Raw genomic sequence first — 20,258 nt, 5'->3', positions numbered from 1 at the left:
TAGCCATGTACAGACGAACCCAGCCACATGAGCATCTCTTCCCCTGCCCTGTGCTGCTTTGTGGGTGGCCGAGCCTTTGGGAGCGACACTTGGTAAATGAGGTAAGAAAATGCAGCCCCAATATAGCAGGACAGAGTCTAATGCAGCGTGGGTTTGACCTCTGAAATGCCTTCTCCTGTGGCGGAGGGTTAACCAGGTTGGTTCCTCCCCTCCTTTCAAAAATTTTATCTATCTGTGCGACACTGAAGTTTCATGTGTTCCTGCATCCGGCACCCCCTCAGCCATTTTTCTTTAAAGGGAAGGTAAACGCCCTGTTTTGATTCCCCGTCGGTTTTAAAAATGTGAATGAAATGAAGCAATCATCCGGGAAGCACAAACAGAAAAGCGAGCGGACATCAGTGGAACCGATACATGCACTGATTGCAACCAGGCTCTCCAGTGAAATTAAAAACTAACTCCCTCCCCCAAGGAGATATTTTAAAAGCTGAAAACTAAGAACTTAAGTACAAAGGCTTTTGTGTTTTTATTGACATTGTAAGAAACATTTTTCTTTGTTACAAAAGAGCTAAGTGGTTCTGAAAGCAGAAGTACAGTTTATATGTACACAGTGCTACAGACCCTTCAGATCAACCTAAGGCTCGAGAAACATCAGATCATAACTGCAGGTTTATCAAATGAAGACCACTAAGGCCTGTTACAGCCGAACACTATTCCTACTGTACGTAAATGTATTTACACTTTAAAAAAAAAAAAAAAAAAAGATTACAAGCTTTATAAAAAAAAAAAAACTAAAAAAAAGTGAAAAAGAAACACATTTTTATGTTACACATCTGCAGAACTGACAACAGTAACTTTTCAATAGAAGACATTCTATCAATCCAAGGACAAAAACACGTGATACCAGCGGTTTACAAGACACTTCAGACACTATTAACAGTGGTATGTGCTATTAGCTGAATAGAGAGTACAGCCTCCTTGTGAAAATTTGGCAACGTATCTTGGTCCCTCTCTGTTAGAAGATAACACAAAATAAGGCACATACATTGCGAGAATATAAACACTGTTGTTCAGAAGGGCGAGCCATTGCGCAACGCGTGTGGGCGAGCCGACCGGCCATTTCATCGAGAGAGGGAGGGGAGGGAAGAATGACTGGAAGCGAGAAAGCAAGCCAGCATTTTAATGCACGTACCATTTGGGACCATTCTCCTAGGAGAGAATCTTCTGTGTGGATGCACTAGGCCGTCGTACTTACCAGCAAACCTGTTCTGTAAGCCCGCTGACTTCTCTGCAAAAATACCTTTCCTTATGGATGAGCTCTCCCTGGTGGCTCCCACTTTGTGGAAAGCAAAAATGCCTGGAAAAACGTGAGTGAGATGGATGCGCCCAAGGCCAAGAGTAATGGATCTGAAAGATCCCCACATAGCTATTAGAAGAAAGGGGGATTTAGATTCAGTCTGTGCCCACTGCAATGCTTTAAAAAATAGGAAAAATTACCCACCCACACACACACAAAAAAAAAAAAAGAGAGAGAGAGAGAAAATCTGCATTTTCTAGTACACTAGGGTGAGTGGTGGGCTTCCAACTGCCATGGTAATGGCACTTGATGTGCCAGGCACATAAAGGCAAGCTCCAGCTCTGTAACCAGAAGAAGAGTAGTAGAAACATGCTAGTAAACCTGTGAATGATGTTAGTGAGACTTTCTCCAGACTAACGCACATCCAGAAAGTGGTTAACAACTTAAAACCAGTCTCAAGCCTAATGGTGCCACGCTCTCCCAGTCTACTCTATCAAAACAAAACACAAACCCAAGATAGCTGGCCTAGGATGTATTGATACCTGCACAAGTATCAAAACAACCTCTTTAGCATCAAACAGAAAAGCATGAGAAGATACTAAAAGCTGAGAAGTGATACCTTTACATATGAAAAGTGGCACATATGCTTATGGTGAAAATGATAAAGCATTTGTACAAACTCTCTGGGGATATGGTGGAGTCTCTGTTTCTTTGACATCTCCAAATGAAAACTGGATGCCTTTCTGGAACATGTGGTTTAGGCCAAGACACACTGTTGGCCCGAGACAGAGGTAAGTGAGTGACAAAGGTTTGTCAAATCCAGGAAGGCAAATTAGCTACTCAAACAATCCCTTTTAGCCCTAAGCAATGTGAATGGATCCTTCTAAGCTCTGATGGATCACATGTGTTAATAGCTTCCCAGCTTCAACTGCACCAGCAAATACAATTATGAACTGGAAAACTGAGTTTAAAAAAAAAAAGTTCTCTTTTTTAATGTATTGGCTCTATAACAATAAAAGGCTTCTCTCCCAAGCCACCTACTCCCAGTCATAAGTCTCCTTGTTGAAATTGTTTATAAACATGTAATTGATGGCTTAATAAACAGCCAGCGATTGGTTACCGAGAACCATCTGAAATACTTCCAGCTGATGAGAGCACAGCCTTTCCTAATGTCTGTAATGCTGTTTCTCAGCAGGGGTGTGTGCTGCAAGGTAAAGTGTGGCTGCTGAAGCACCCCTCCACCCAAATAACCATTTGCCACGATGAGCTCTGCCCCATTCCCAATTGCAGGCTGGGGACCTCTACAGAAGGGCTGTCCAAGCTGATGATGGGCAGGAAGGTCAGGAGGGGAACCAGCAATGGGCAAAGAGCACAAAGGGAGGGAATACACGTGCGTAATGCAGATAAGGGAAGAAATCCTTGCCAAAGATATGGAGAAAGACAGGAGCAGACTGCTGATAAAAGTTGTAGAATATTGAGGGATTTTTTTTCTTGTATTGATCTCTGACATTCCAGCTCACTTTTAGTACATGCTGTGATAAGCCCAAATATGGCTCCAGCACTAGATTTCCATTATGTTTTCTTTCTGATTTACAGCTTCTTCCTCTGATTTTAACAGCTGTTAATAGATCTATGTTACCAGACAGCTTCACTTAGGTTGCATTCCTACACATTCCTCAAATTCTATGCCCTGAACAAGCTGGCATTTCACCCTTTTTTTACAGTCAAAAAATGAGTGCTACGGCCTTCTAGGCTGTAGGTGTCACCTTCTGGTGCTATTCCTAATTCTGACCAGGCTAATAGATATCTGTAGTCCAAAACGGACCAAATTACTCCTCCTCATCATAAGTCTACAACTCCCTACATACACCAGATCCATGAGTGTAATGCCAGCACCATTTGTATCCCCTAGCAGGATTTAAATACCAGGTCTTAACTGAGAAGACTGTGAGGGCTGGATTTCAGTGCAGCTTCTAGGAATAGGTGAATTTAAACCTTGCTCTTGTCCATGTTCTCCATCCCAACCTATTTACTCAGGAGCATAGTGGCACAACTCAGGGGCACAACACAGATAAAAATGTGCTACAAGAGACGGCTGTTATGGAGCAAATTCCATCCACCTTTATCAGAGAATAACTTCATGACCATAGGGCATTAAGTCAAATTTTTGCTGGTTTAGCTGAGCATAGGCACTGACCCACTGGATCTGCCTTGAATTGAAATGCACATTACTTCCACCAAGTGTAGACAACTGGTTTGGTATTTTTAAGTTTTGATGAGTTACCACACAAACTTGCTGTTCAGCTTGTTTCTTCGCTATTTTTAATGGCAGTTTAAATCTTTTAATTTTGAAAGGCCTGGATACACTGGAAAAACATTCAAGATTATCAGATTGCTTATAATCACTTTGACTTACTTGGCTAGTCTGAGAACAGGGCCATTCTTTTTCTATTGGTTTTATGTGCCAAGACCATGATGCTTTTGAAGCTGTAACTGTGTATTATGTCAATGGACGTTTACTTATTTTAAAACACATGATCCATCTATGAAGCTGTATGTGCTAGAAGCGATGTACAAGACAATTCCTTTGGCAAAGGAATAGCTACTGGGAATGAGAACTAACGGCTCAGTACATTATGTTTCAACAATTTGTATTTAAAAACAAACCAACAAACAAAAAAGAACTCCCAGCATGAAATACTGGAGTTTCATTATTTCATTATATGAAGTAATCCATGATGAGATCCTGAACATCTCTCCACCAATGTAGTGTGCAAAGAAGGGATTACAGACTACCCAAAACACAGAACAGGCACGTTATTTTACTATCCAGTCATTTAAAAAAGAGAAAGCTGAAAAAAAAATAAAAAGAAAAAAAAAGAACGAGTTGTACTAAGAATAGCTTTCTGGTCCTCTCCCTCCTCTGAAATGGGTTAAGCACACATGACACAATCTGAGTATCATTTTGCGAGGCAGTGACATCTATCTATATGCGTGTTTACAAAAACCTTAAACATTTGCTAGGGATCAAAGGGCTGATGGTTTTATATTTCTTATTTGCTTGAACCTCACATTTCATGTGCTCCTCAAACTACAGCTCAGGGGTACCATGGTAGTGCATTTCTAAATTGGTTGTCCACCTCAGTGTGATGTATCCAATGCACCCAGAGGGGATTTCCTCACTTTATGTTCACTTTACATTGTGCCAGGTTATTTTGTGCCTATATGTATAGGGGAGAAATTGCAACAGTTTTAAAAGGTCAAGTTTCTTTTGTGGATCAGAAAATTAAGTCATTTCATTAGACCTTTCTTTTAAAAAATAAACAAAACAAAAACATGCACATCACACTTTTACATTGGTTTACAATGAAAAAAAAAAAAGAAAAAGGAAGCATACAGACATTCAAAAAGGGAGCAAGAGAGAGAGGCGAGAGAGAGGTGGGGGAATGGGTGTAGCAATACTGATTCAAAACTGAAATGGAAGACAGTTTCTCCCTAGAACACTTTAGGGTTTTCAGAGTCCTTATTCCATAAAAGGAATATACTTGAAACACATCCCATTTAGGTGAGATGAGATTGCTAAAATACATACACAACTAAAAAATATGAGTCTTTTTTCATCTGTTATCTCCTAAGGTTTTTTTTTTTTTCATGTCTATTGCATAACAGCAAGAAACTTGCTTTCTTCTGCAAGTGAGGTCAACAAAGAACTCATGTCCCCAATAGCCATGTTGGTTGTGCTTACGGGCATAGCTGGGAATGTAAGAGACGCTCGGGGAGTGGTGAGGCGTGAGGAATTGCGGGAGAGATTCTGAATGATGCTCGGGCTCAAGGCTCCTGAAATTAAGCTGACATGGTCCCCATCATCTATGATAGCATCAAAATCAATCTGCACACCCTCTAGACTATTGTTGTCAAGGCTGTCAACTGTGCTTGATACTTGGTTAGCCCCCGGGGAAAGAAGCTCAGATGAGTTTGCAGTAGCAGTCCCCTGCAGCAGGCAGTTAGCTTCCGAAACAAAGAAAGAACCTGTTTTCATAGCTTGGTGGCTAAATCCCGTGGTTTGGTCATATAACTGACCAGAGTAATTCTGCACGTTAGAGCAGAACTGCTGTGATTGACCTTGCATCTCCATCTTAATGGTGTTTACCCTGTACGTCTGGTTGCCATCACTTATATGTCCTTGCTGTTGTGTCAGGTTGTTCCTCAATGCATTTTGCCGTCTGTTGCCACTGTAATTAGCACATGGCTGGTAACTCTTGGCCACCAACAAACCTGAAGGCTGGCTACCAATGGTGTGAGATACCGGCGGACAACTCTGTGGCCCTTGATAAAGGCTGCTTTGTGAGGTAGGACTAACCTGCCCTAGCATCATCTGATCAGATTGATTGACTCCCTGGTAATGAATCCCATCTCCGACCTGTTGGCTTTGCAAATATTCCTGCTCCATCATATTCCTGTTCTGCATCCCATTTGCCATACTGGTGGCTTGATCACTGGAAGCCATGGGATGTCCAAAGTTTTGCTGGTTCCCACTCACTGGCATGTTGCCACTTCTCAGCTTCTGCCCTTGAATTGCCATGCCGCAGGAATTGTCCATTGCCCCAGAAATCATTGGTTGCCTGCTGATGCTTTCACTGTAAGGCTTATTGAGCTGTATGCCGAAAGAATTATTGGCTCCGCTGCCAAGGACCGTGTTCTGCTGTAAACCATAGGAACCGTTGTTTTCCATCAGGTTTTGATAGCCGTTTTGCTGGGCCACATTGCTTCTCTCCAGGTTCTGCTGCTGAACCATCATATTGTTATACAGTCCGAAGGCCCGAGTCTGCTGCACTGCTGAGCGCTGACCACATTTCAGTTTTGAAGGAGATAAGTCAGAACTTCCTGAGCTTACTTCATTCCACTGAATGGGCAAGTCGCTCTTGTTTGCCTCGGAGCCGGCAGGTTGACTGCTCATTGGAGGGGCTTGGTCGAAGCTGTTGGGATTGTTATTTCCTAACACTGCACCGTGATGCATTTTGTTACTGTCTAGGACATTGTTCAACAAGTGGTCGTACATGCCCTGGTTCTGGGAATTCAGATACTGAACCACATCATCTGGCAGGAGATCCTCATCATTCAAACTGCCACCTGCTTCCATGGTAGCAGCCTCCAGGGTGACGTTCTCACTGATGCTCGGAGGACAGGGGGAGCTGAAGCCACGGAAGACGCCACCCTCAGAACGGGTATAGTTCTGAAGAACGAGGTTGCGCTTTTCCATGGATGGAGGCAAAGCAGGAGGGTTAAAGCTGTTAAGACTGTTGAAACGCTGGACTCTAGGGACAGAGAGGTTATCGGAGACCATTCTTAGCGGATCACTGGCTCTCCTTGTCCCGTTTCCTAGAGCATCATGAGACAAAAAATGCCTCCTGCTGTAACCATTTGCCCCACCATCACTACATCTTCGAGGGGCATTCACTGGAGGCAGGGGAGATACTCCAGATTCCCTGCAGTCACCTAAGAATGCCATCCTTGTTTTGAGGCTCATCCTCTCCATGTTAGGCAGTGGAGTTGGTGGGGGTCCACCAGTAGCTGCTGCATATTTAGCTTTCAGCCTGTATTGCTGGGCCGGGGTGAGGCTGAGAAGACTTGGTAGGTCATCACACTGGCTTGCTTCACTGGAGCGCCGGGAGGCATCCGTCGAGATGGGGTCATAGGAGTCCGCAACACTCACATTCTGTGGTCTTCCCTCAGCCTGCGAGGCGTCACTGGACCTCCGGCTGGAGAAGCAAGGTGAGATTCCAGAGGACCTGCGGCTGCTCAAGTAGGCTGAACTGATTGTGCTAGTATTGCTGTCCCTCCTGTTCAGCATGTTCAACACAGTGATGTCTGTACTTGAAAGTTCGTTCCTGTTCGGCAGAATAGTCATGGATCCTCCTACACTGCAGCTGCTGTTTGATTGGGTACCTGGAGGCAAAATTCACAGTTAAACAAACGGGCGTTACCCAAAAACTGGTACAGAAAACACCCAGTAAAGAAGTAAGGGGAGTACAGAGGGAATGTCTACATCATCACAGCAAATCATAGCAGTGATCTTTATTGAAAGAAGTAGGGATAAAAACTGTGTCCTTAGGTTAAAAGCTAATTTAGAGACTCAATGGTAACATTTCAGTGTGAATCCCAGCACAAAATTTATAGGCCATAGCCACAAACTGTCATCAACTGGTGTAGTCCTCTGGCTTGCAGTGCAACTATGCTGACTGATGTGCCAGAAGGACACATTTGTAAGACAGCTTTTTATAGGCAAAATATAATTGAACAGGCATTTGCATGGAATGGCAAAATATACAAATTGGAGGCTATTCAAGGTCATTTCTAAGACTTCTTGAAATGTTCTTGAAATAACTCCTAACAACTGCAAAACATCTTTGCTGGTTTCCTTGTTTTGTTTTGTTTTTAAGTAAACAGAATGCATTTCTTAATTTTACATAGTTTCTTCTGGCTGAATGTGTTTCAGAAAACCTGGGCAGTCATTGCTGGGTAGAGAGCAGAAACCTACAGGTATGTTGTAGGCAATGTAGAGGCATCAGGGACATACATTTTAGCAATGAGCACCAGCTCATACAAAAACAGCTACGGATCTTCGGGGTCAAATCTCACCTTGCTCCCATTCACAGATATTTCCCTTCAGTAGCAGTAGTATCTGTACATATGATTACTGGTATGTGTGGAAGCAGTTTAAAGGGTAGTCCAATGTATGCGCGCAAAGAGCGTCTTTTTAAGGTTTCATCTGCAAGAATTCCATACAATGAACTGCTAGATATTTAATTCATCTGCCTTGCCTAAGAACAAGACAGGATTATGCTGATCTTGGGTCCAAACCTTTAACTGTAGGGAATATTTCAAATGTGATACATGGCTCTCCTGCTAGTCTCCCCTGCTATAAAACACGGAACTATCAGTCGTCCCTCAGGGTCAGTAGCAGGACTTGTTAACAGGGGATAAACAAAAAGTGATCGATTTACGGACTATTCTCACAGCTTCTGAATTTCATTAACTGTGCTAGTCTTTTACAAAGGCTGCAAGATTGAGATAGCAACCAAGGAATTTAAGGTCAAAAAGAGTTATCGCTCCTGTTACGTGCATCTCACCATTTCCTATGAGAGGCGGCAAGGTCGGGGCTTTGGAAGGTGGAACGGGGTTCAGTCTTGGAAGCACTCCATTAACTTGTTTCAACCTTTCTAATTTCACTTGCTCCATCCATTTGGTCCCTGTCATATTCCTCCTGGCCTGTAAGCCAAGTGCTGTGGTGGCTGTGGAAATGGTAGAGTCCATGATTGGGGTTTCATCGATGACACTGAGGTCTCCTACACTACCGCCACCGTTCAGAGTAAGCTCGATCCCATTGTTGGAATAGTTGCTGATGGGGGACTGTTCGCTGCTGCATGTAGACTGACCACCAGGGCTTGGCTGAGATGTCTGTTGGAGTGCAAGAAGAAACACAAGAACGTGAGGATTAAGCAGACAATGTTAACATGGTACTTGCAACAAATGTGTATCTAAATGGAGCCAAAGATTACCAAATGTAAAGAAAAGTTTAACATTAAATGATGACAGCTATCGTTCATTAGGAAGCTTTCTAGAATATAGACTTTAACTGCAATGAATGCTATTGCAAAACTCGAGACTAAAATATACTTTAATATCTTGCTGACAGTATATATTATATCTACATGAGCCATTTATGTCAGTTATTCCCATAATTGGGAATTATATCACTTCATACCATTCATAAGCATGCATGTATTCATACTCATATTTTGGGTATGCACTGTTCCTAATGGAAACTGCAGGTCAATAAACCAGATCATAATTCAGCCATGTTATGAGGTCTAATTTACAAAGCTAGGCTTGCAGAAAACAAACAAACAAGATTCCAACAGCACTGGAATTTGTTTTTTTGCCTTTTTTTTTTTTTAATTAGACTTGTGGGTAAAGAACGTAAGTATTTTCCAAGCCTAAGGCTCATTGTTACAAGCAGTGGTTGGCCAGAAATGTTGGCGTGTAATAAAACAGGGACAGAGCATCAGTGCAAAAATACTGTATCATATTATCAGCGTCCTGAAGGACCCTAGCAGCATGCTCTAAATTATTTCATCTCTGCCCTGTATCAAGAAGGTGATGATCCACAGAATCAAATCCTTTGTTTTATCAGAATTTCAGTAATCTTCTAAGTACACAGTACAGCCTGCTATCTATGGGAATATAAATCTGCTGCAACAGTTTCTTCTTTCTTAACAGTGTTCCCTGCTGATGTAGAAGGATTCTTGGGGAAGTACAAGCTTGATTTATTTTTTATACTCATAAGGTTCTTGTAAAAGAATGGGAAAATTCCTCTAACAAACTGAAACACTCAGACAGATAGACTGACAAACAAAACAGACAGCAAGACAGAAGTCTCTGGAAGCGGTATCTTACTGTAGCTTGTATCACTGTGACCACAAATCTGTGCATTCAGTATTATTTCGCTCCCAAGAACAGCTTCATGTAAATATTTCACATTTTTCTTTTTGTTTGTTTGTTTGTTTGCTTGTTTTGTGGTTTTTTTTGGCCACCCTGTGATTTTTATGCACATTCTTACCGAGAAATGCTAGCTAGCATTTCTGAGGTAGCAGTGACAGCTCTCACTTTTAACATCAGTGAATGAAGACAGAGAGGCATGGCAATACTCTAGCTTCATATGCCCCTGAGGAGTCCATTCAGATGCAATAACTATTTTATTATTTCTAACTTGAACGATGATACTTAGAATTTACGAGGCCACACTGAGCAAGTTGATTTCCAAATGCTGGCCATGGCAGATTTGGTGACAAGAATAGAAGCAACTGTTATTACACAGAAGAGAGCTTACGCTTCTGGACAATAGCTCTGTGCCATATGGAAGAAGAGCACTAATGGTTAGAAGCTTGTTCTTGTAGCCACGTGTCAAGATCACAGTGAGGTAGGTTACAGAAGTAAGAACAGCATTATGGGAAACATATACTTCTAGGTGTGCAACAGGAAAAAAAAAAACAATTTCATCTAGAGGGAAGGTTCAAAGACATTTCTGGAGACATTTCACCAATATAAGCCAGATTTTTCACATGTCAAGTGTTGCAAAATGCTCACAGCACATTACATTTGGGAATGAGTTTGATGGATTGCACATTACTAAATAAAAGAATGATTGGACAACAGGCAGAAGGCTAAAATAAAGACATAAATAATGTTGCAATAAGAAAAACAGCAGAAAAGTTAAAATGCCCTCACCTTATTACCCACTGTCCTTAGGAAGTTAGAACAAGACATTTAAGAGCATTAGACAGAAAAGACATCGGATTAGTTAAAAAACAGAAAGATTATCTCAATTCATGCATGCAGTAAAAAACAGGAAACAGAATTGTTTTTAGAAAATACTTTTCAGTGAGAAATATCTAATACTATGCAAGCAATCAGAATTAATATCCCTCTCCTGCAAGTTTTATTCATATTGAAACCATCTACATTCAACAGCTCAACATACCTCAATAATGCTACGGATTTAGGTAACTAGGCAAGAGGCGAATGGGTTTTGTTCCTTTGTAATCTAAGGTAACTATCACCAAAGATGGCAGGGGATCTCCTTTGGACTTCACAGGGAGTTAACTCTGGGCCCTTGGAAGTTTATGAGTTCAGGATTAATATTCCACAGTTCGGGCATAAGCCTTAGGCACAATATAGCAGTAACTTGTGTTTCAGTGAGTAATCATTTTGAATTACAGCATGAAGATTAACCATATGAGCAGCTTTTGGAGGGCTCATAGTTGTAGTGCCCAAGGGTTGATCCAGATGAATTGTAGACCCAGATATGGAAAAGGATGGGACTGCCTTTACTAGTTTTAACTGTTGTGGACAGGATGGCCCACAAAATGCAGGCAGATGAAAGAAGAACTTCTTAATTTAATATAGCATGTCAGAAAACGCAATAAATATTACCCAGAAGCTCTAAGAAGAGCAATATGGTCCTTTCGACATTCAACTACTAATTCAGCTTAATTTACTTAAATTAGACTAATTTGGTCAAGTTAGATTAAATATCACATTAACATAAGAGGCCACATCATAATAGGATCAAATATTATCAAAATATCTCTTCCTGCTGTTAAAGAAATTCACCTTATCCTGTTTCAGTTTGATACAGTTTGTTAGACTTGACAACCTCAAGCCCCTAAAATCCAATTCTTTCTCCAGGTTCTCCATAGTTACCATCGTCAACATTATCATTGTAGTATTTTGAACTGAGTTTTATTTGCGCTCTCGTTTTGAGCCTGCAGGATTCACATTCTCTAACTTTCTTCTGTAAACAGGAGAGTGGAAAAAAACTGCCTTTTTAAAATGAAAGCTATGATTTTCTCATAATATGCTGATTCCAGAAGATGGAGTTTTAAGAGAAACAATTATTGTGAGAGTTGCCAGCACTGCACTTACTGCATATTGCACAGACTAGATGTAATCTTTTTATTTGCTATTTCTTAGGCTTTAAAAACATTTTACAATGTAAACGAAAAAGAAAACCTCACAAAACCCAACCTTGTGAACTAGAGTTTATGGGTTTACGCATTTCATAAAGGGATTATTAAGCTGTTACAAAGAGAGAAAGGACAAAGGGAATGGCAGGGTGTATTGCATACCATTGGTTTTTCTGCCTTGACCGCTTTCACTTGGAGGCATTCTTCGCGCTTTGAGGTAGTGTTGCTGAGGTCCTTCTGCTCACCAATTGCACCCTGAGTCTGCTGGCCCGGTGATCGTGTCTGAGAGTGGCTGCCTGGGTCTCTGGGTGGCGGAGGCCTCGGGTGGATATCTCCCCGCTGCTTCTTGGTGACATGTGCCTCCGGGCCATGCACGGTCTTCACGTGTTTCCGGAGAGAACTGGGGTCTGTGTAGCGCTTTGTGCAGCCTGGGATCTTGCAAACATACGGTTTCTGCCAAGCCAGGAAAAACACTTAAATTAGATTTAATTCCATATGGGACTCCTGAAGAACTCCTCGGAGCACAGCTGGTGCTACAGTTCTACACTTTCACAGTGAATTTGTTATCTAATTTATGGTCTCTAGAGTGACTGCATCTAGCCAAACCTATTCATTCCCCCTGGTTTGGAAGGTACTCATTAATGCTGCATAGCTTACAAAAGGCAGAACCTCACATGATACGAACTGGCACAGCTTTGACTTATCACAGCAGCAGAGCCAAGAGAGCTATGGCAATTTATGGATTTATGAAGACTGGCCCAACTTCGAATCCTGTCCATTGCTCTCAACAGTTCGATATCCTGTTTGCAGTACACAGAGGCAAACAATCCGCTTCAGAACATGTTGGGACATTTGTTCAGGCAGGAGTATCTGAGGAAGAATTCCTCTCTTGGCCCCTTCAGATCACTAGTTTAAATGTCAAAGCACAGGACTCAATTCCTCAAGCATTTTCACACTGCAGCAATATATTCAACAGTAATATTATTGCTACTAGCATAACTAATCACTCACTTTATTTAAAACTAGCTTCCTTTGTCTATGAATTTCTCTTTTTCAATAAGCAATGTGGAGAAAAGTAAATGTACCGTCTTGTAATCTCACCAAGACTTTCTTTGTTCTTATATTATGAGAGGATTAGAAAGGAAGAGTTGAGCCCTTCCTAAACACTCTAATTGCCTTGGGAAAAAAAGTATCATTCACTCACTTTTATTACTGAATTGTTTCCAAGAAACTACTATTTTTAGTCTTATTTACACTAACCCTCAAGAAAAAGAGATCCTCATGCAGAGTTCCTTAAAGGGGTTTTCTGACTGTTTATACATGGCACTAGAGAGACTTTGACAAATGTGGCTTCTTAATAGCTATCTATGGCCTGAGCCTGCTTCCACTGACGTCAGTGGAAAAAAACTCCCATTGACTTGAATGGGAGCAAAAATGTCAATTGTTAGCAATGTAAAGTTGATGTTGAGCTACTGAGGCAGGTTTTCTCAAGATGCTATGGAAGCGTACATCAGCTAGCTCTCTTATGGCTATGACAGATCCTCATCAAGATATCTGAGCTGCTTTTATATCTCCTTATAGGTTACTTACAATCAAAATACGACTGTGAGGAAGTGCTGAATGGGGTCTATGCTTTACAGTGGCATTCATGGCAGACCCTACATCAGTATACATTGCCTAAGATGTTAGCCCGGTAACAGTGAAGGGAATTTTTCAATTGTCCTTGCTGCTGCACCTACCAGAAATGATGTGCAATAGATAACCTTTCTTGGTGACTTTCTGCTTGACATGAAATTCTGATCTTGAAACAACAGGCAGCATGTCTGCAAGTTTGTGAGGATCTTATTCATCAACTGCTGTTAGACAACAAACAGATTGGTTCAGACAGTGAACGAAATGAAAGTCAGCTATGGGCAAGACTTTGGTGAACAGCCTTCTGTATTTTCTATATTGGTGATAATACACAAAGTAGCTGCTGGGCTTCAGTGTAGTTGTTAGTTGGGCTGCTGAGGCCACATGCTCTAAGGACAGGGCAAATTCAGGTATGTGCAATGCTCTCTGCTTTCCTTGTGACTCAAGGGACGCTGCAGGGACCATGGGATTGTAACAATGCACCTTGATTCTACCAGCGCATTCGTGACAGGCCCAACAGAAAGCTAGAGAAGGATTTTCTCATGGAAATGAATGCAGCTGGTATGGTTTCAGAACCATACAGTCAGCATGCAGGTATGTCCTGCCCTGCTAGAGCTTTCTGATTCAGACTGAAGGTGAAAGCATAGTAGGGGACAGGTCAAGCAGCAGAGACTGAACTCCTCCAAGATGTGAGATTAAGATGATGTAACCTGTGTAACCTGAAATGGGGCAACAGAAACAGGGACAAAGCATGAAGACAGTGCGACTCGTGAAAAGGGGTCAGCACTAACAGGAAACAGACAGAGGTGTTACACTGAAAGTTTGTGAGATGGCTGTGACTGCCACAGTGAGTTTCTTTGGAAAAGAACAAATTCCCTCCACTGCATCCCTGCTCTGTGAGGTCTTTTCAGAATAGAAAGAAAGAGTGAAATAGCCCAGGGAAGAGGAAAAACGCATAACTCAGAACTTCTATGGCAACCCAAATTTCCCAGCCTCTGAAGGCTTCTCTGTACCTGTCAGCAGCTGCTGCAAAGGACGTTGCAAGATGCTGCAGAGCCTGGCTGGGCAGTCTTTGCTCCAGCTCTGCTGGAGGTGGTGAGGAGTGCAAGAGGCTGCAGCTCCTTTCCTCCTCAAGCAAGAGCTGTGGCTCGACAGCCACCAGATGTCAGCACACAACAAGGCAAGAGGACACGCTCCAGGGGCTGAATGAGCCCAGACAGCTCCAGAGGGAAAAATGATGGCAGCATGTCAGCTCGAACCCTTCCCTGGTTAACACACATACTTCCATTAGACACCCCCCCTTCCACCCTCCATTCCCTCACACTTAATAAAATGACCTATAGACTCTTCAGATCCATATGACACTAAGATGATTGTGCTGGTAAGAGCTATCTAGACTTATCCCCTTCAAGTTGCTGAGATTTCTATCTCTGTCCTCTGTAATAAATTGCTATGACTACATTGCAGGTCTTTTTGACTCAGGATTTTTTTATTATCTTTTTTTGGAAGCTGTGTTTACTTACCTCATTGGAATGAGTCCTGTTTTGGTGCTTGGCCCTGTCGGATGCATTGGAGAAGGCTTTGTTGCAGCCTTCGTGTTCACACACATATGGTTTCTCTCCAGTGTGAGATCTCAAGTGTGTTTTCAAGTTTTCTAGTCTGGAGTAGGCCTTCGTACACCCTTCAAACTGCAGACAAGAAGTAAGACAAGTCTGGATTAATTTTAAAAATTGGACTTGCAAGAAATGGTAAAAGCTGACCTATAAAGGTTTAGAAACTTTCCAAGCCTTCATAACTTGCGCAATTTAGTTTTGTTTTGATTTGCTGGATTTTAATTTTACCCCTGCAAAATCCATCACATCTTAAGTTAAAATGCCTCCAGCACTATGTAAATCTTCTCTTACAGGAGAGAACAGTATTTGCATACTTCATCTAAGACAAAAATCCACTGCAAAATCACTAGGAGACTGGTGGCCAGCAATAATACCCAGATGTAGCTTTGTAAGAGAAAGTGCTTTTAAATAATTAAGCAAATTGAGCCCTGTGTAATATCGCCCCCTGGGGCTTTTTTGCTCTCTAAATCTGAGGAATGGGCCAAATTATCCAGTGAGTCCCCTCTCCTAAACTTCTTATCATCTGGGCCAGCTGGATAACAAAGCAGACATGGCAATCTCTTCCCCAGTAGATGCCTGGTGGACAAGAGGTCAGGACATGCAGCATCTGTGCTGTTCTGCTCCCTGTATAGCCTCAGCTCCCCTGTCAAAGCCCAGAGCCCTTTACTCACAGTGCATTTGTGTGGCTTTTCCCCTGTATGTCTCCTCATGTGGACCACCAGCATATACTGGGCTTTGAATGGTTTCTGCTCCCGGGAACAGTCCAGCCATCGGCACACAAACTCTTTCTTCTCACCATGTATATGGTCATTGTTTATATGCTGTTCAGGTAGAAGAAAGATCACAGATTAGTAGAAATGTAACTTCATCATCGGCCTTACTGTTAACTTATATTGAAAGAGCACCACAGGCTCAGGTGTGAACTGAGATCTTGTGGTGCCAAAAAAATAACATTGTCTGTACTCCAAATAGAACACAGGGTTTAAATTACACATCACACTGGAAGTCCACTAAGGCCCATGAATTCATTTCTACTGACGTCAACAGGCTTGGGATAAGGCCTCAGGGATACCGGCTGTTAAATGGGTCCTGGATAATCTCATGCACAGCACCACTTACATGATTCACATTGAGTAATGGTTTCTTGGATGAGGGAAGCCTTAAGTGCCACTCAACGCAAACAAGGCTTACAAAATCAAGCCTTTAAAAAGACGTCCTCCAACCTCAAAAATCAACACCATTGTTAAACCAAGTTTCCATCAAATCTTTTAACTCACTCCCTTATTACCTGTTTTCTTTCAGTATTGGCTTAGTGTATAGATTGTGGTGGGGAAAACAAACCCCTACGTAGTCTAGTAACTAAAAACTCTGAGCACAGAAGCATCCATCAAGCCAGCTTTTGCCATTGTGAAGCATGGCCTACCTGAAAGCCTCTGAGAACAACTACTACCCTGGGCCTGCTGACACTCATGCACGTGTCATGTTTGTGGTCAGTGTAATCTACGTGAGCAGATCCAGAGTCAGGCCAGGGACGTGTACCTTTTACTTTTTCAGAAAAGTAGCTTGCTCTGTTACCTTCATCATGATCCAGTTTGGCAGAGTATTTAAATACAGATTTAATTCTTGCTGATTGAGTTTCTGAGCAGAAACAGATGGGTGAACAAAGGCCAACCTCAAGTTATTAAGGTTTGACTGTTTAAATTTTTTTGCACAACTTCAGAAAACAACAAAAGCATCCTACAGCAGGACTTTCAAAGGTGCACAAAGGCTGGAATTTCAACAGGAGCTACCTGACTCATCTTCCTGGACTCTTTGAGAAACCCTGCCTCAGAGACTTCACCATTGCTGTGCTTTCTACCACAACATTTTAGCTGTGCCACTAGATGGCTGCATTTCTCAGCAAATGCAATTATTTCCATTAGAATATGAGAAAAGCTCCTTCCAGAGTTTCATACATGATCGTAGCACAGAGATGAAATCAGTATCTGCTCCATAAGTAGTTCACAGAAAAAGCCAGCCATACAGAAACTCAGTAGTTCATACTGGAATACAAAGAAAGGTAATCCCAATCTTTTCTAAGGTCCTGAAAACAATCAGAAAACCAAATAAAATCACTTATGTTCGGGATTATACAGCATCCCCATGGCAAACACATGTGCATTGCCTGTAAAAGATGACTGCTCTTTTCTCTTTCTGAAACTTTATTGTTATTTCTTAAAGTTTCTGATGGTGCACAGAGTGTATGAACAGAACAGATGTGCTGGACAAAGTACAGCATGTAATCTGCAGGGGTTTATGTTTCAAGGGCCTATCTCTGTAGTCCCTTTGCATTATGCACGCCTGTACCAAAAGCGTACAGATGCCCAGCATTGTGAAACAGAATCAGAACACTACAATTACGTTAATGTGCGCTCTTCTTTCTTGAAAGAAAAAGAAGTAAAGGGACAAAACTTAATACACTGAAGTAATTCTTGGCCACATCTTCCTGTAAATACTACAGACTGTGAACTATTTGGTAAAAACCTACATGGCTAAGAGGTATATAATATAAAATTGGGTGGATGAGACAAGTCTTTCTATTTGATACAAAATCTTCAAGACTGGTTCAACCAGTTCACAACAGCAGTCCTCTTTACCCTCACTGTCCTGGGTGGACACTCACACACTGTGGATGCTCTTTCAGAGACATTCTCTATAGGACACTTTTTCTCTTTGTCACTCCAAATGAGCTTGCACCTTGTTTCCAGAAATCTAGCCTTTCTCAGTGTGAGCATCCTTTAAATCTGTCCTTTCTCATGGGCAAACTGCTCCTTTCCTCATCCCTTCTCCTGTCCAGACTCACTGCAGCTGCTGAAAAAGCTCGCCCAGGATCATGACTAAATCATCCACCTCTGTATATCACTGCACTGTCTCATCTGTCAAGCATCTTGTGATCACCTTCACTTCACTGTGTAACTGTGTCACTCCATAGTCACCTGCTCTGCTCTCTTACCTTGTCATTCCTTTCCTGTTCCCTCTACTCTTGCTACAATCAAACCCCTCTTTGCACTGTTTCTGCTCACTACATTGATGCTCCAAGAGGCCTCTGAGAGCTTGCCTGCAAAGCCATCTTGTTCTCATTTAACTCCTCTGAGGATCCTCATCTTCAGGTAAAGTCTAGAAGAAATGAGCTCATTACATCATCTGCTAATCTGGGTAATTTCTTCAGCTCTCACATGACCTCTGCTGCCTTTTTGTCTGACCAGACCTCTCAATTGCTTTTCGCAGAGTGGCAATGTTTTAGCAGACCTACAAAAGTGCCTGAATAGCGAAAGGCTGGTCTGGAAGAAGACCCTTGCTACACATGAAATGAGCACAAGTAAGAGGACAACAGCAGAACTCAGCAGTGTTCTCAGGTAACGAGGCTCCCTGCCTTTGTTACCCTGACTGCGTAGGGCCACATTCAAATGCCCTCGCACAACCAAGGTGTGATTGGAAAATTGATCAGCCATCTACTATGGACACCTAGTAAGGACTATACCAATAAAACAGGTACTAAATCTACAATACTGGGATTTTTTTTTATGATTGTAATCTGGCAGAAAACAATGTTCAATATTTAAAACACATTTAAAGGAAGGGGGAGGTCTCCCTGTGCAAACAACAGCAATTAGAAAAGTTCAGAAGTTTGTGAACTCTGGCATTCAGATTCTTTGACTCAGATAATTACCTTTGGATTTTGCATGGTGTTTTTGACTCCCAAGTTCTCTATTATGAGAGGGAATGAATAGTTTTGAGCTTGTAAAACAAAGAACAGTCAGGAATAAGAGTATTATGCAAAGCAGAAGCTTTGGTACAGTACAATAAGGATTTATAGGGTTTCAATTTATAATCTGTTTGTAACCTTATTACACCCATGAAATGTCACATTCCAGGGACTAGATCAGAAGGATTTTTTTTTCTTGGTAAAATTGAATTTTGATGCAGTTTCAGGGTTTGAAAAGGCTTTTCTTTTAATTTTGTAGACCCAAACCTGCAAGTTTTACTTACGTTGGTAATCCTTATGACAGTAAATAGGCGCATGAAAGCCAACGATATTACTTCCTAGTGTCAGGCTTGCTAACATAAGGCTCTGAAGCACCAGCTCAGAACTATTAAGAATTTCTGACCTGAAAAAAAAAAAAAAAAAAGCCCTGCTAAAGGCTGGTATTCTACTAGCTATATCCCACTGCATACAGCTCTAAAAAGCTGCTAAACAGGGATCATTTGCAGAATTCCAGTCACTTTCATGCCATTTCAATGCTTTTTACCAAACCTCAGTCTGTCCTAGCTGTTTTTCTTTAAAGAACGCTGCTATTAACATTTGGCTACAAGATGAACAGAGAAAGTTGACCTCTACACTGATTTTGGTTTTAGAGTGCCCTGGCTTTGAAGAAGGAAGCTCTGAGATGGATTTCAATTCCAGAGCAAGAAAAAGCCAACAGATTTATTGAAATTAAGGCTGATCTTGGTGTGTCATCTCTACTGAGGAAGCTCCAAAAACTGGCATCTGGAAGCACAACCTGCATCATCCTGGAAGCATAAATGCTTACACAGTAAGAAACAGTATTTTAAAAGGGAACACGCTGGAAAATACATGTTCTTATACAATCAATGCACACTCTGCATGTAACTCCATATTGCAGCAGATAATGAGATGAAATTGTAAGTGGGACCTGTAATAATCTTAGTGCTTCACTTCCCTCTGCTGTGTATTTTTTTTAGAAGAAAGGAAATGTATCAGCCTAACCAAGTTGACTGCTTGGTACTGTTAGTTATTCAATACATAAACAAAGGCCACATGTGCTGTCACAGTAGTCAAACAGCAGCAGGAAAGCCTGCCCTTCACACCAGTGGAATGAGCTGGAACAACAGAAAAAGAGTGATTGTCACCTGCGACTGAGATTACATCAGAAAACAAAGTGTCATTTGAGGGATAAAGCAGAAAAAAATGGGCAATGATGCTTTCTACCCTGAACACGCTACCCCAGAATACACTAAGAAAAAACTAGGAAGGGACCACACTACATTGGTAAACTGAGTAAGAAGACATCATATCAGCATTGTCAAAAATTGCTCTAATTTCAATTATACAATGACAATTTTAGGCTTTTTTAGCCTCTCAGTTATTCCCCTGTATTTTAAAAATTAAAAAGGAGGTGCTAAATACCTCCT

General features: G+C 41.7%; 1 protein-coding gene across 12 annotated transcripts in view; it reads right to left on the bottom strand.

Annotated features, from left to right (window-relative positions):
* Positions 1–313: 313 nt before the first annotated feature.
* Positions 314–20,258, bottom strand: part of GLI3 (GLI family zinc finger 3) — a 223,478-nt gene continuing 203,533 nt past the window's right edge. For 8 of the 12 annotated variants that reach the window (XM_040547619.1, XM_040547624.1, XM_040547621.1 and 5 more), the window contains 5 exons: positions 15,737–15,886; positions 14,976–15,140; positions 11,983–12,273; positions 8,425–8,752; positions 316–7,240 (listed from right to left, as the gene is read on the bottom strand). In XM_040547619.1, coding sequence (XP_040403553.1) covers positions 4,950–7,240; positions 8,425–8,752; positions 11,983–12,273; positions 14,976–15,140; positions 15,737–15,886 — 3,225 coding nt within the window. In that variant the 3' untranslated portion in view covers positions 316–4,949. Of the gene's footprint in view, positions 7,241–8,424; positions 8,753–11,982; positions 12,274–14,975; positions 15,141–15,736; positions 15,887–20,258 lie in introns of all 12 variants that reach the window. The other 4 variants (XM_040547630.1, XM_040547629.1, XM_040547626.1 and 1 more) reach the window with 2 other exon arrangements.

The sequence above is a fragment of the Cygnus olor genome, chromosome 2, assembly GCF_009769625.2.
Source record: "Cygnus olor isolate bCygOlo1 chromosome 2, bCygOlo1.pri.v2, whole genome shotgun sequence".
Taxonomy (NCBI): Eukaryota; Metazoa; Chordata; class Aves; order Anseriformes; family Anatidae; genus Cygnus; species Cygnus olor.
The sequence above is the reverse complement of the archived record's forward strand: the minus strand, read 5'-3'. Positions and strand labels throughout refer to the sequence as shown.